Source organism: Elephas maximus, chromosome 4 (assembly GCF_024166365.1).
Source record: "Elephas maximus indicus isolate mEleMax1 chromosome 4, mEleMax1 primary haplotype, whole genome shotgun sequence".
Classification (NCBI taxonomy): domain Eukaryota; kingdom Metazoa; phylum Chordata; class Mammalia; order Proboscidea; family Elephantidae; genus Elephas; species Elephas maximus.
The window spans coordinates 85,753,737-85,769,903 of NC_064822.1; the positions used below are offsets into that span (position 1 = coordinate 85,753,737).

Sequence of the window (16,167 nt, forward strand, 5' to 3'; positions counted from 1 at the left end):
TCCAAACTAATTTAAGGCTGAAAGAATTAGGAAACTTGGAAACTAACAAACTCCATGAATATGTAGAAGCACCATCAAGGTTGTAATGCAAAATCTACCAGTTGAGGATGAGAGGGAAGATGAAAAAGGGGCAAGAGGGAAGAGGAGGAGTGAGAGAAAAGGGAAGGACAAATGGGACTTGAATTAACCTGACCCTGGAATAGATGGAAGTCCCCCCAAATGAAAGGGTAAAAACAGAAATGACAGCAGTTAGTCCCTTTCACTCTTCTTTGGAGCTACTTACGTGGTACACAAATACAGGAAGGCCTACTACAAAGATCTATTGATGGTAGATGCTTTCCCATCCTCCTAAACATGCCATGTCAAAAAGTGAAAAGAGGGGAATCAAGTCAATCATCAACTTTAAGTACTTAAATAGTGCTATTTGTTGAAATTTGTTTCTTGTTTGTTCCTTCTAGGTCAATCCAACACATTTCCAACAGTTGTTAATCCAATTCAATTAATAACAGCAACTATCGGGCACAGATTTAATTTCCCAATCCCTCCTGACACGTTTTATGATCAGGAAGACAGCAACTCTACTCGACACTTGAAATAAAATCAGTAAATGAATCTCCTTCAGGGCCAGAAAGCTGGCTGCAATTTAATGTGACTCATCAAATACTATATGGATATCCCCTAGACCTGGATTTCCAATATTCCCCTCAGGAATTTACTCTTTGTGCCACCGATTCTGGGGGCCTGGCAGCTCAAATGCTTTTGACCATTGAACTCAAGCTGCCCAGAAGTACTCCCTGCCGTACTTACACTCTGCGCACAAAAAACGGTTTCTACTCATTTATAAAAGAGAGAGAATTGGCTTATTTTTTGCTAAACTTACTAGCTACCTAAACTCCAGTAACCCTGAGCAGATTGTATTAGTTACCCTGAGACCAGGGTCTACTATTATATCCTGGTATAATAGAGCATTATGTTTAGTTAATGGCAGTTCCCTGAAATGGTGTCCTAATAAAAAAATTCAGGAAGTAATGTTTAAACTAAGGAGGCCTGATGGAAATGTCCATCCAAACTTTGCATATGCAATGTTACCAGAATACAAAATTAGCACAATTGAGAACATCACATACAGTGGAATCTGTCTTACCATGGAGCCAGACAATGAGTTGTTTGTTAATTGAAAGCAGCATTCTAGCCTCTTCCAGCGTAGACAACAGCCCTTGGATTGGAAATGTTCTTCTGGCTTTCTTGGTAAGCATTTGTACACTGATTGTGGGAACAACAGTGACTGTAGCTTACCATTGCTGTAAGAACTATAAGGCTTTTCTTGTTCCTCAGTCCCTGGTGCTCGAAGGGAGAACCTTAATAAGTCATACTGACCAAGAAATGGATGTGCTAAGGCCCCGAAAGCCACCCATCCTGGAGTATGATGTCCCACCTTCACTTCACTTATGGAGAGGAGTACCACCATCTTCTCAACATCAACCTTACAGAGAAAACCTGATCCCTGCCATAGAAACTAGAATAGCCATTCTTCCAAACTCTAAAACACCAACTCATATTCCATTATGAAATGGATCTCATTAGCCAGGTGAAAAGTAATATTATCAAAAACCCCAATGCATCAACAACTGTATGAGAAACAGAACTAATGATCTAGAAATTAAGTAAAATAAACCACCACTGAGTCTAACACTCAAAAAATAAGCAATTAATTCTAATCACTTATTTCCCCTTGGATGCCTGGATGGTCACTTACGAATTTATGTCACCCAGGCCACCACCACCAAGACCAATCATGTAATGACTCATCTATTACGGTAATTCCACTATTGGCAACAGCATTTTCAAATGTGAAAAATGCTATAAAATCCCAGTTCAAATTACCCATTATAGTCTTCAGCATAAAGGCATGAATAATTTAACAATAATTAACATTGCAATAGGCTACTTTTCTACGATGTATGGACAAAGAATTACTGAATTTCTACCTTTCCACCATATTCTTTACCTTTAGCTTACAAACTAGGCCATCACACTAATCTAAAAAAAAGACTGAAAAAACAGCAAACAAGCCTCTCTGTATTCTGCTCTCCTATCAAGCTACCGTTAACAGGCGAAGACTCTTCTTTGCTATTCCACTTCTGAAACAGCTGACCACACTCACATGCTTTTAACATCACTCAAGTTACATTTTAATTGCTGTAAGTTAGTTTTTACTTCCATCATGCCATGGAAATGGCTTTTTGTAAGTAATTGCCAGCTTCTCATTTGGCATATCCAAAGACCTTATAAAAGTCTTCAGGCTTTGGAACATCTCTACAACTCCCATACCAAACCCTAAACCCACTGCAGTCAAGTCAATTCCAGCTCGTAGCACCCTATGGGACAGAGTAGAACTGCCCCATAGGGTTTCCACGGTCTTAATCTTTATGGAAGCTGACTGCCACACCTTTCTCCCAGAGTGGGTTTGAACCACTCACATTTTGGTTACCAGCCGAGCACTTAACCACTATCCTACCATGGCTCCACAACTCCTGTAGCACTTCTTTATTCCTGACCTTGGTTTTTCCTTCTCTTCTATCCCTTTAAGCATAATCCCTAAGGACTGTCCTTGATAAGTACAGAAATTTAATGTGATATCTATTTTAAGACAGGACATTTTCTCTTCTTTTAATGTTCTAATCTAAACAGTTTATTGTTTATTACCCCACCGTTTACTAAGAAAGAAATTCGACAGGCCTTTTAACTCAACGTCGCCTTTTCTACTTTGGATCTTCACATGATCAATTGATTCAAAACAACCACAGAATTTAAAATTTTATAAATATAAAAATTTCTAATCAGAGACTAAATTAAGTGTGCATCTTTCACTAGGAGGAACTTGTTTCAATACATATAAGCTGTAAATTTACAGTTTCTACTGAATATTCAGGGTATACAGACAAATGTACAGGTTGAACCATATGAAATTGCCAATATTCCTTTTTTTGCATACAAAAATAGTGATTTCATACAGTTCAATCTTATGTTCATTTTAATTACGGAACAATCTTGGTAAGTATAAATCCAGACCTGTGCTTTCCTAAATTAAGTCTAATGCTTCAAACTTTTAAAAATAACATGGAAATTTCTAGATTTGCTCACATTAGCAGTAGCACCATGACAAAATTAGCATCTGGATGATTTTGTTCTCTACATTTGTGCAATTATACTGGTAACTTTAATTGAAATCTGCCAGAAATAACCATGTTAATAACTCAGTGCTTCATAAAACAATCCTGAGCAGAAATACAAGCACAGTATTCAAGAATTCAAACAACTGACGGCGCTGCTCTAAAACTTAGCTACATACTGTGCATACTGGCTTTCAATACTTACATGAAACATCAATGTTAATAAATCTGTATATTAATAAACAAAAAAACCAAACCAGGCCTGTTGATGTAGAGTTGATTCTGACTCATGGTGACTCCATGTGTTATAAAACTGCTTTCTTGGCTATAATCTTTATGGAAACAGATTGCCAGACCTTTTATCTGCAGCCACTGGGTAGGTTCGAACCACCAATTTTCAGGTTTGTAGTTGAGCATAAACCATTTGAGACCTCTATATATTAATAACTCTATACATTAAGTTGTAACGATGGTTGCATGTATCCATATGGTGACTTTGAACAATATTCAAATACACTGCAATTTGAGTAAAATTTCACAGCATTTATAACTGTAATAGCTTATCAAACATGTAACAGGGTTGTGAAAATTTTGTCTTATGATTACAAAAAGAAAACTGCTTTTGATCAGTAGAATATTATAATGAAAGTACATCTGCTCTCTTTAGGGTAACTTTGATTCCTACAATCATTAAGTCTGAACTTAAGCTTAGATTTCAATGTGGATGGTGCTGGACAAAGAACTTTGTTTGACCCTTTGGCTCTGTCTGGTTTCTGAAAATAGCTTAAGCAATTAAGATGTTATATTCCAAAATACCAGTCAAGTAGGGGCTTCACAGGTCCCATACCTGGAGAACTAGCTTCACAAAGGGAAGGGCACCTAATGAATCATGGATATTTATTAACTGGATCGATCATAACTACACATTAAGGCCCAAACCATGCATATTCACTGAGATGCCAATGACTAGGGGACTGGAACCTTGCAGCCCTCTCTTTTGAGGCCTCATGGATTAGAGAGAACATCCACGCACCACAAAGGGTGCGACATGGGACAATGGAAGCCTCCTGGTGCCCAGAACTCTCCCAGACCTTACCTGCTGTGTGTCTATGCTTGTATCCTTTCTGGTTATAATAATTAGCTAACAGTAAGTACAGGTAATAGTTTCCATGAGTTCTATGAGTCTTCTAGAGAATTACTGAACACACTGGGGGCAGTGAGAACCAGCAGAGAGGCTGGCATTTGTCTATTTGGCAGGGGCTAGAAGGACACAGTCCTAACTTGTGCAGACCCAATTCTTGGTGGTTAGGATCAGAGAGAAAAAGTGCCAAGTGGGTGGCTGGTGTCAGAATGATAAAGCAGGGAAGTGGGGATATGAGTTACCTTCACATTTTGGAAATTAGCCTTATGGTGGCTATTATTCATACTAATGGAAAATAAAAATTTTTTTCAACTGAAGTTTTATCCACTTCTCTTGACATGATAAAAAAAATGTTTATCCAATCTCATTATGGACCTTGTTTTAATGAAGCGAACAATTGACAGTCATTCTTCTATTTGTGTCCTAAAACTACCGCTTCACCAAAAGGTTGTGATTTGTATCTCGTTATAAGGTCAAGCACAGTCTAACTCCTGCAGGAGGAAGGGATGGGGACTCACTTGCAAGTGCTCAAAAGGCGTCTAGTTAAGCAGACAGATTAAGTCAGCTGGAGAGTCTAGCAACCAACAAAATGGAATAAAACAGACAAGCTACTAGCATATGGTGGTTCAAAACGCAGCCACAGAAATACTCCCCCAGCGGTAAGCCATAGAAATAGGAATCCATGAACAGTTAGTACCTAAAAATGGAGACTTAAAAGGAGATAAGACTGTCCACAAGTAGATGACCTTAGAAAAGGAAAAGCATGAACTGAGGAGAGTAAAACAGGATCCCAGTCTTTAAAGACGGATTGCAAAGGAAAGAATTTTGGACCAAGGAATAAACTAGAGACCCCAACTGGGCACAAGCTGAAAACTGGGCTCAAGAGCAATCGGTAGTAAAAATGATCTAATAACTAAATATTGGGTTACAACTCCTTACATCTTTCAAGTCTAAGGTCCTGATTAAGCCTGGTCCTGTTTGTGTGTGACTTGTGTAAGCATATACCTCAACTTAGTGCTAAAGAATACGAAATGGCCCTTTCTTAGGGGACAAAGCAGATCCAAGGGCTGAAAATGGGACAGGCGTTGATAAAGGAGACAACAGCAACGTAAATTTCACTGGGTTGGCAAGGGAGTCTGCTGAACCCTTGTTTAAACACTGGCTTGTTTATTTTTCATATAGAATACATAAAATCCCCAAATTAAACCTCTCTATATAAGCGAAGAGCTTTTCCCCTCCTCTAACAAACTCTATAAAAAAAAGTCTGGAACGACAATTTACCATTGAAATAACATGTTTCTTGCAACATGTTACGAGCTTCCAAATAAAGAAGAGGGGAAGAAGGCTCACCAAGCACACACCATACAGCCATGGCATTTCTGAGACAAGGAGACCAAGGTTCTATTCAGCGATAAAAACAAATAACCTAGGAGCGTTCTTTGCTTCCAAGTCTATGAAGCCATCTCCTTTGTTTCTCTTTCTGTATGAAAAGTCAACGGATGGTAAATGTTTAACAGAAAAGAAACTGTAACATTACCCAATACTGGTAAATATAAACTTACACCAACTACCTGAAAACTCTGCTTTTAAGTGGACAAAACACATGAGCAAAATAATTTTAAAAAAATACAAAATAAACGAAAACATTATTTTTTAAAAAAACTGTCTACGCAGATTAATACAGAAGATTTTATATCAAAATACTGCAAATCTCACCTAAATTCCAAAAAAAATTGAAAAAATTTCTAACTGCTATTGCCAGTTATTAAATAAATACATTTTTTCTAAAGTAATACTCCAATATTTTGCATTTCAGATAACAGTTTTATTTGGCAAAGAGAAGCCTATAGAATTTTTTTTAAAAAACATTTTCAGAGGGAACATCTTTTACCTAAAATAAGTTTGTCTAATTTGGGAGAACAACTCTAAAATGTGTATTTTTGACATGTGTGCCAATTTTACAATTAGTACAAAAAAGATCTAGTTGAAATTTTTAAAAATGTAAAAACCAGTCCAGGTAACATAACTATACAATCTTGCTGTAAAAGTACTTATATCAAATTCTGCGCAAAATATTTAAGCAATATGTTAATCTAGTTCCTCAGGTCACTTTTCACTGCCGGCTGGCTTTTCCATTTTCTGTTGTCTCCATCCTGAAAAATAGAAGGCGGGAAAAAAAAGAGAGTTTGTAAAATAAATCTTTCACTAACTTATCAATGCTTTCTCTTTAACTATCTTTCACATGAAAATTAAAATCCAACATAGTCATAGAACGGAAGAACTTCAGCACTAGAAAAGGACTAAAGTCAGGGTTATTCTAGTTAGTCCAACTTCCTCATTTTGCAGATAAGCAAAAATCGAGGCCTAGAGAGACTGACTTTCCCAACATTATGTTTCAAAAACCACTGTTTTTCTCACTATACCATCTTCCCTCTCCAAACAAAACTAAAAAAATCCACCATTTAGTGAAGGATTTATTTTCTTTTCCATTAAAGAAACCCCTTTACCAATAAAATTTTAAGAGGGTTTCTTCTAAGAAAAACAGATTAAGATAATCAGACCCAAGATTTATTCAGTTAAAATCAACATTCCTAGTACTGGATTACTTGATAGGAAAATATTTCCCTGTTATTTTATACATATTTAGTATTGTGTAGTAAGTTTTTTCTATGATTTTTCCCTCTATGAAGATTACTGAGTTTTGAAAAAAGTGATATAAGGAGTAAATACTTTCAGGATTATAATCAATATGATTAGGCCTTCCACAAGTACCAAGAATCAAAGAAATTAATTTTTTTCTCTTTAAAAATAACATCTATCACTTTAGCTCAACAAAATTGAGGTAAAACATAGTTAAAATAATGAAAAGAGCTCTTACCTATAATTTTCACATTAATAGTCTATTACAGTGTCGTTAATAAAAAATTGCTGAAGACAACAAAAAACCTGTGTTTATTACAGTTCCATAGGGCAATTAAACGAAACCAATTTCTACAATAAATAATACAAACCCATTTTCCTCTTTAAGATGTTGGTATAATTCAGCTCTGTTATTAACAGAGTTCAAACGTCCAGCAAACTCCTGATGTTTTCTGGAATTGGCAGTATTAATTCTATTACTCCACAAGGATAACAAGGACACTGGCCCTGGTGTTTTATTTGAAAGGGGGGCGGGGAAAAAAGAATAATTTATTACTTTTAAATCTACGAATTTGACAAATTCATCTTATATTGTTCATTATAAAATACAGGTAATATCATCTCCTTTTATTCTACTCTGGGAAGAAAACCTCTTTAACTCTTTAGTAAAGAGGTGAATAATTTATTACATGAAAATATATGAATTTAATGAAACAAATTTGCTAGTACCTTCCTGAGACAGGATACTGAAATGAAGATGTTTAAGACCTGACATATCTAGAAATGCCTTTATTTTACCTTAGCTCTAGATTGATCATTTCTCTGGGTATGGAATTCTATGATTAAAAAATAATATTTCTCCATATTTCTATGACATTTTTCGTTGCCCTATAGCTTCCAGCAGTGCTTTCGAGAAGTCTAACGAATCTGAATCCTAATCCTTTGTATGTGACTTATTTTCTCTTCTTGGAGACACAAGATCTTCTTTTTAGTCCCCCAGAACCAAACCAGCTGCTGTTGTGTCAATTCGACTCATGGTGACCCATGTGTGTCAGAGTAGAACTGTGCTTCCCAGCAATTGCAAGGGCTGGTTTTTTGGAAGTAGATCACCAAGCCTTTCTTCTGAGGTGCATCTGCGTGGATTCGAACCAAGAGCCCTTTGGTTAGTAGGCAAGCACTTAACTATCTGCACCACCCGGGGACTCCTATATACAACAACACAAAAAGCAAATAAGCCTACTCCTCCTTAGGATGAACCACAGCAACTGAAATCTGACCAGCCCTGAGATCTTACAGCCTTAGGGAAGGCAAGGTATCTCCCCTAGAGGCAAGACATCAGGTCCTTTGGCATGCCATTTCCCATGTATCCAAAAGGACAAAATCTACTTTACCTTCAAGATAAATAAGGCCTTATTTTTAGAATAATTTCAAACCCAAAATCTTATCTTTGATGCCTAGAATTCCTTCAAGAGGAAATTAAACCTTCCAGCCTGCCATGAGAGATAAAAGGCTTTACAATGAAAATATTGTGTATAATAATATCTTCACTCAAATTTATTCACAATATATTTTAATTTATCAATAAATGAATGCTATCTGATCCTTTCCTAGGTTCAGTAGGAGTTTAGGGAAAAGATTTTGTCTTCAACTATCCAACATTTATTATAGTGTCAGGAAAATGAAAAGATTCAAGTTCACATAATTACATTTTTTTAATCTCACTTCATTGTAAATGTGCTATTTTCCAAAGGCTTCATAAATGAATTATGACACTACCTTTCCTTCAATGCTGACAAATATATTTGCTGCCTGTATTTTCCAAGGAATTATGACACTACCTTTCCTTCAATGCTGACAAATATATTTGCTGCCTGTATTTTCCAAGGCTGTAAACAAAGATTCTCATAAACAGCATCATAACAGCACAGTTAGTATAAACAGCAGTTAGATCTCTTGTTCATATACACAACAACAATAACACTGTACAAAACAAAGCTAACTGGAAAACTCTGTACCAACACAATTCCCACAGGTCTACCTCACCTTTTGACTTTTCCACTGGTGGTGTTTCATCTACTTCAACAAGGGGCTTTTTGTTTGGAGGTTCTGGGGAATCAGGTGAATCTTTTATTATCTCAGTTTCAGCCAATTCTTCCTTTCCACGTTCTAAAATTCCTTTTAATCTTTCGGAGGGACGAAAAGTGAAATTTAAAGTTTAAATTTTTAGTAGTCTAAATGGTTCAACAGTTTAGTTTAGACTTTGCATAGCAGTTTTTACTTTCACAAAGTAAGCCTCGTGGCTAAATGTAAGGACTAATCAGAAGCTAAATCTCAATCTAAAATCAGGAAAGAAAACTTAATGAATTAATACATTTCCTTTTCCCTTAATATTAATGTAGTAATTCAGTAATATAGTTAGCTGTAAAATATTTTTAAAAAATAGAAAGCTTAAGAAGCAAAAATTAAAAAGTTCAAGAAAAAAATATTACATTAGGAAAACACTTCACAATTTTAATTTTTAAACACAGACAAAACTCTATTTCAAATTACAAATAAGATTAAGGAATTTGCTGTCATTCATTCTCTAATCTGCATACTGTGGAAATATATTTTCATTCCACAAGTTAGCAACATAACTCCAACCTTATTTTGAGTTTCACCAGGGAATAGAAGCATTTTCAAACTACACAGGGACATGCTTGAAGATCAGAGGGATCTAAATGAGAATAAAAAGTTCTGTTTTGTTTTTAAGGGATTCGCTACATTGCCATATTTATCCGATTCTTTGTGCTTGATTTTTGGCAAGAAGGTGGAAGATAGAAGACACTTTTATTTATAAAGCTTTATTAGTTTTGTTACATTTTTCCAAATCTAACCTTGACATCACTATTTAACTCACTAAGGAAAAAAAGTGTACTACTGAGGAACGTTTTCAGAATTAGGGCTGTATGCCCTTCCTTTACGTTCTCAAGCGCATCCTGTGCCTGTTTTTATAATAGCACCTTCCACACTCAGGTGTAATCACTGACTCACTGGCCTGTCTCTACCACAACACTGTGTTCTTTCAGGGCAGGATTTTATGCCAAACGTTTGGCCCACCACAGGCATTGACTAAATATTCACTGAACAAATAAATAAAACTATGTCTCTGAAGATCATAATACGGCAAGTAAATACTGATACCAAGCATTATGCATTATGATTTTCAGAAGTTAATTAGGGAAAATTAACACTATATTTGCCTCTAACATTAAAAAAAAAAATCATACCTCTAGTTCAAGAGATCTTCCAGATTTTAAGAATAAAACCACACTGTTATAAAATGAAATAAACACATATTACATGAACTACTATTAAATGAGGTTTGAACGTTCAAACATGCTATCTGCAGAATGAAGTATGCCAGAAGGCACCACAGGGCTATATTAATGCCAGAAATCACCTCTCTGAATCTTGCCAGGACTTTTCCTGTTCATAATCTTTCACTGCCTTCTCTGACTTGTCCTCTTTGTCCTCCCTCTTTCTTCCTCGTTTCTTTCGCTCCTCTTCTTCTGGGGGTTTGCTCCTACATGCCATCAGACATTCCAAGACTCTTTGATGTTTCTCTGAGTTGTTAATATGGGCTCTGACAAGAGTTTCTAATTCATTCCACATGATGCGGTATTGTTCATCTCTACAGTAAAGAAGATTAAAATTGACGTTTTTCTTAGAAACACTGTAAGTAATATTAAATTACCAGTTGCTACTGATAAAGTAAAAGGAAATAATAAACACATTCTTCTTTTCTCTTAAACCCATTTCCATTGAGTCGATTCAGACTCATGGCGACCCCATGTATTTCAGAGTAGAAGTACACTCCATAGGGTACTGGGTAGTTAATGGTGGAATTCTAAGTTAAGATGTACCCAATTCTGCTAGGCTATATTATTTCATCTTGGTCATGTGTATACATATATACATACACACCAGACACATAATTTACCAATGAAGATAGTTTAAAAACAATATAAAACCCGAAAACCAAACCCAGTGCCATCAAGTCGATTCCGACTCATAGCGACCCTACAGGACAGGGTAGAACTGCCCCATGGAGTTTCCAAGGAGCACCTGGAGGATTCGAACTGCCGACCCTTTGGTTAGCAGCCATAGCACTTAACCACTATGCTACCAGGGTTTCCAAAAAACAATATATAATAAGTAAATGTGATGTGTCAAAGTGAGAGGAAAAAAAACTACCTTTTAGGGCCTTTTCCTCTTGTACCAACTGTGGAAATAGGCAGAGGATCATTTTTTCTTTCCATGTCAACTAAGTTGTATATTGTTTTTTGACAGTTTAACACATCCTCTTCTGTCAAAGATTCTTTCACAATAACACTGGCCAATGGAACAACCTATTAGATTTTTTAGAAAGAAAAAAAAAATCTGTCTTGAAACGCACAAAGTACCAAATAGCAAAGCGCCTAGATAAAATTTCAACTGATTTTAAAGCTATCATGGCGAGGGAATCTATAACCACCACTTCAGTTTTCAATTACTAATTCTCTACCTGTAGCAAACAAATTTCATTCTTTGCTTGAAAAACCATATAAATTACGTGTTTTCTAACTTGTTTCTATAAATAACATATAGCTAACCTAGGAGAAAAGTTGAAACTACTTAACCACTTACCGCTTGCATGTTGAAAATGGTGGTTTGTGAGATAATCATAGGCCAGTAACGGGTGTGTTTTTCTAACTGATCTTTTGCTCGCTCCAAAGGGATCTCAAGACTTCCATCGATTTTATATCTGGGGTCTAGAAAAGGAGTTAATCTGTTTTCCCTCATAAATTCACCAAAATCCTAATGATAACCAAATAAGAAATAATTAGAAACTATTTTCCAATGTTTCAGTATGGCTTACATGTAAAAGCCTATCTCCCTGATGGCTTCTGTCCTGTGGTGTGTAGCATAGCATTTTCTCTAACAGCTCTCCTTTCCACCACTACTTTTTTTGTCCTTTTGAACATGAAACCTATCAGCCTTTACACACTGGAGAAGAAAGCCTCAAACAGAATTGCATTCCTGGTATTTCCTCTTTTTAAAAACCAAGGAGCACTCATCTTTCTTCCTGTCTATAATTTAACTCTTTTCTATCATCTACAGAAACAAGAATGAGTTAATCATATTAGAAGACCAATTTGCTTGCTTAAAAACTACATTGATATAATATCAAAATGTTAACACTGTTTATCTTTCTAGGATGGAATTACAGGTAAGTTTTTAAAAATATCTGTATTCTCTACATTTTCTACAATGAATACTTACTAGCATTTTCCTTATCAAAAAAAAATGTTATCCAAGAAAAAAAAAGCCTAATCAAAAGCAATTACTTACAGTACATAACACTGTGGTTTACAAAGTATATTTATATACATTATCGCATTTAATTTTCACAACCTCTTTAAAAAGTAGACAGTGATGAAAAGCCAAATATGAAAGAAAAACCAAAAACCAAACCCACTGCCACAGAGTTGATTCCAACTCATAGCAACCCTACAGGACAGAGCAGAACTGCCCCCATGGAGTTTCCAAGGAGCACCTGGTGGATTCAGACCGCTGACCTTTCGGTTAGTAGCCGTAGCTCTTAACCACTACACTCCCAGGGTTTTCAATATGAAGAAGGAAACAGGAATAAATAATTAAAATCAGAAAATATAATTTCTCCCAAAAAGAAATATAATTCCTTGTATGTTGGTCCATTCCTCTCCCAATAATACAAAAGTTAATGGTGTTATTTCAAAGTAGCAGCAATACAAATATTCAAATGTTTGTGCGTATCATTTAAGGTACTAGAAATTAAATTTCACCTAATTAGTTCAAGTCCATTTCCTTTCCTTTCTACATTTTCTGTGTCAGTACCATCACATATTTCTCAGAATACACTGAATACATAGGGAAAACTACATAGTGATAGATTTTTTGAGCAAGTATTGCAGGATATTCATCTAATTAAAGTAACAGTCAACTTCTTTCAAACGTCTTTTTGACACAGATCCTAGCATATGATAGACACTCAATAACTATGTGCTGAATGACTCATCAACTCAAGACATAAAATTTATAGGTATTAGAGCCTTACTGTAATCCGGTAGTCTGTAACTCTTCCTCCACACCCTTCACTAATTGAAGGAGGATCTTCTAGAATGGATCGAGAACTGCTAAGGACGTGCAGAAAAATCTCTCCTCCGTGGCTACTAAGCATATGACTAATGACTTTGGAACCTGACTTGCGTGGTTGTTCCAATAAAACAGAACGACCTGTCAAAAGTAAGATTATTCTATCAATAATGAAATTCAAATGGGCTCTAACTTACCCCTTAATATTTATGTCTAGATTTCCCATTTGATCACCATATTTTAACGAACACTGCTAGTTTAGTGTATTTACTTTTCAATTCCTAAAAATCTGAATTCCAGCCTTGGCTATCTCTTGGTTACTCCAAACTTCCGTAGTTATATAGATAGTTTTCCAAAACAAGTATAGTGGTCTCTGGTACTATATGTTTGGTTATATTGCTATTCAGTTACAAATTCATACAAAATTTTTCTCCTGGGCAACAAAAAGGAAAGTAAGACAACTGCTGGGTAACCCTGAAATTAGCAATACTACAAAACATTTGGAAAAAAGACAGTTTATTGACTTCAACAATGCTCCCTCATTACCACTTTTATCCTAACTACTTTCTATTTCACATGTCCAAACATTGTTTAAGCTGGATTCCATAGTTATCTGGTAATCAAAATTGTACTTAACAATGATAAAGGCAGACAGACTCTTTACAGTGGTTCTAAACCCTAGCTGATCACAAGTATCACCAAGAAAGCTTGAAGAATTTAGATTTAGTAGACAGAACCCAGTAATTTTGATTTTTTAAAAAATTTCTCACACAAGGAAACTACAGAATTAAAGTCATATATAATAATGACATGGTGTAATATTAAAAATACAATGTTTATCTAGAATACAGTCTTGAAAGAGAAATAAGTACACTGCAATTTAAAATTCAATTCCAGTTTTTCCAGTTGCTGTCAAGTTGATTCATAAAATTTGATAGGCCAAGATAAATAGTTCTGTATCATTTTATCTTAAAAAAAAAAATTAAACTCTAAAGATCAAATTTTTAAAATAAAAATATTAAAAAATATATACCCACTCATCAATTATCAACATGGATAGGCCCCAAAGACCAGGTCGTTATGTGAAAACCGGCACTACAGGAGAGTCAGGGTCATGCCCTACCTTTGGTGCCAGTGTCCCCTCGGGTTGCTCACTGCCCATCAGGCACCCCTGGCACATCTCCAAATGCACGTGGCATGGCAGGCCCTGCTTCCCCACCATGGCCAGGCCTGCAGGGGCTGGGGGGGTGGTGGTGATGGTTAGGGGTTGCCTACCTCATCTAAAGCAACAGGGGCTCACCACCACCTGATCGAGCTCCAGGCCTCCACAGACCCCCGTGCCTCACCTCTCCACCTTCCCGCCCCACAGGACCTGGAGATGGGCCTCGGTGGCAGGCAGCTCCCAGGCCTGTGGGCAGGTGGGTGTGGGCCCAGCAAAGGCTGCCAAGGTAGCAGAGAGGCCTCTTTGGAACAAGAGACTTCCAAGCCCCCCACCCAACTCCTGCAACCCAGGATCCCGCTGCCTCCTCACGAGCCAGCCACCCCTGCTTCCTGTGTGTTGTCTGCACACGCTGCACTTACCACAGGCCCAGGCCAGCTCCCCGTCCCATCTAAGTAATACAAACCGCCAGCGGCCTGCACAGCCTCACTCCCTCTCACAAGCCTCGTCCTCCTCCTCCCCTTCTTGGCTCAGCTCCTCATTAATGCACAAAATACTCAGATAGTAGATTTTTTTCTATCGTCGTAAATGCAAGATGTTGGATAAGACAGTTGGTAAGTGAGGAGCATGTATATTAAATAAAACGTGCTTAGACACAATAGACTAAAAAATCAGACATAAAGCCATCTTAGTTTTAAACCTTAAATCTTATTTTTAAGTAAAACTGTTAAAGAATATTTCTAATTACAGTCACGCATCGATTCAAGTCCATGATACGTTCTGTGAAATACGATGTTATGTGATTTGGACATTGTGTGAACACCATATTACATACTTAGCAGAGCTATATGGAATTGTGTATTTTTAAGTAGAAAAAGTTCACATTAAAACAACTATTGAAAGTACAGTACATACATAAGCTAGTAGCAAAGACATTTATTATGACTCAAAATATATGTATATATGTAGTGTACCATTATATGCCTGGCAATGCAATCACTTTGTAAACATGAGATACGCGTGTCACGTGCAGGAAGCTGTTGCATTCACTACATCTGGTTACATTCGATATGTCTTGTTTTTAATCAGGATTTCTGAATCCTGTTATAACCTTATGGAACCACAGACATATATGCAGTCAGACGTTGCCCAAACGGATGTTATGCAGCACATGACTGCATATAACTTTAAAACAGTTTTAGGAGAAAAAGCAGACTATACTGAAGAAAATAGCTTTTCAGACTCCAAGAGTTCATATTTCCACATATTCTAACAATTTCACTTGTAATAATTTCAATCAAAAGTCATTAAATGATGAAAGTTACCATTTAGAAGGAAATTAGTAAGGCAGGAGGAAGGTCTACTATTTACATCTACAGGAGAAATTCGATAAGCTCCAGTGCAATAGTGTAACTCTGAAATAGAAGAAAACACTGATTTGAAAGAATATAAAGAAATATCCCCACATTTAAAAGAAAAAAAAATTTTGCTCGTTGAGCCCTTAAAACAATGAAAAAATTCAAAAAGAAACAAATTAACTGATACCTGCACAATACTTAAAAGAACTTTATGATTTACTCTTTTCTCTTTCAATTATTTTTAAATACCTACCAATGTTATTTGTCCTTGGTGTACACCACTTTAATGTTATTGTCTCCTTAAATGGGCCTTCTCTACTGCTGCCACCTAAGTGGGTATCGCCTTTGAAAATAAATCAGAGAAAAATAATATTATTAAATAGAATACAAATTTTGAATTATTTACCGAAGCTTTCCAAAAGACTCTAAGTACTGTGAGAGAAAATACTTCGGGAGAGCATCATTTTTTATGAAGTCCCCTAGAAAAATGCCAAAGAGAGTTTAGATATTAGCTATGATGAAAATAAATATTTAATCTTC

The 16,167-nt window shown here is 36.2% G+C and overlaps 1 protein-coding gene across 3 annotated transcripts in view; it reads right to left on the reverse strand.

Moving 5' to 3' along the window:
* Nucleotides 1–6,151: 6,151 nt before the first annotated feature.
* INTS13 (integrator complex subunit 13) overlaps nt 6,152–16,167 on the reverse strand; it is a 31,438-nt gene continuing 21,422 nt past the window's right edge. Inside the window, exons 8-16 of one of the 3 annotated variants that reach the window (XM_049882690.1) lie at nt 15,881–15,970; nt 15,595–15,702; nt 13,073–13,251; nt 11,623–11,793; nt 11,191–11,345; nt 10,397–10,627; nt 8,998–9,137; nt 7,326–7,461; nt 6,152–6,467 (exon numbers count right to left, since the gene is read on the reverse strand). In XM_049882690.1, the coding sequence (XP_049738647.1) occupies nt 6,428–6,467; nt 7,326–7,461; nt 8,998–9,137; nt 10,397–10,627; nt 11,191–11,345; nt 11,623–11,793; nt 13,073–13,251; nt 15,595–15,702; nt 15,881–15,970 (1,250 nt within the window). In that variant the 3' untranslated portion in view covers nt 6,152–6,427. The remainder of the gene's footprint in view (nt 6,468–7,325; nt 7,462–8,997; nt 9,138–10,396; nt 10,628–11,190; nt 11,346–11,622; nt 11,794–13,072; nt 13,252–15,594; nt 15,703–15,880; nt 15,971–16,167) is intronic. The other 2 variants (XM_049882686.1, XM_049882687.1) reach the window with 2 other exon arrangements.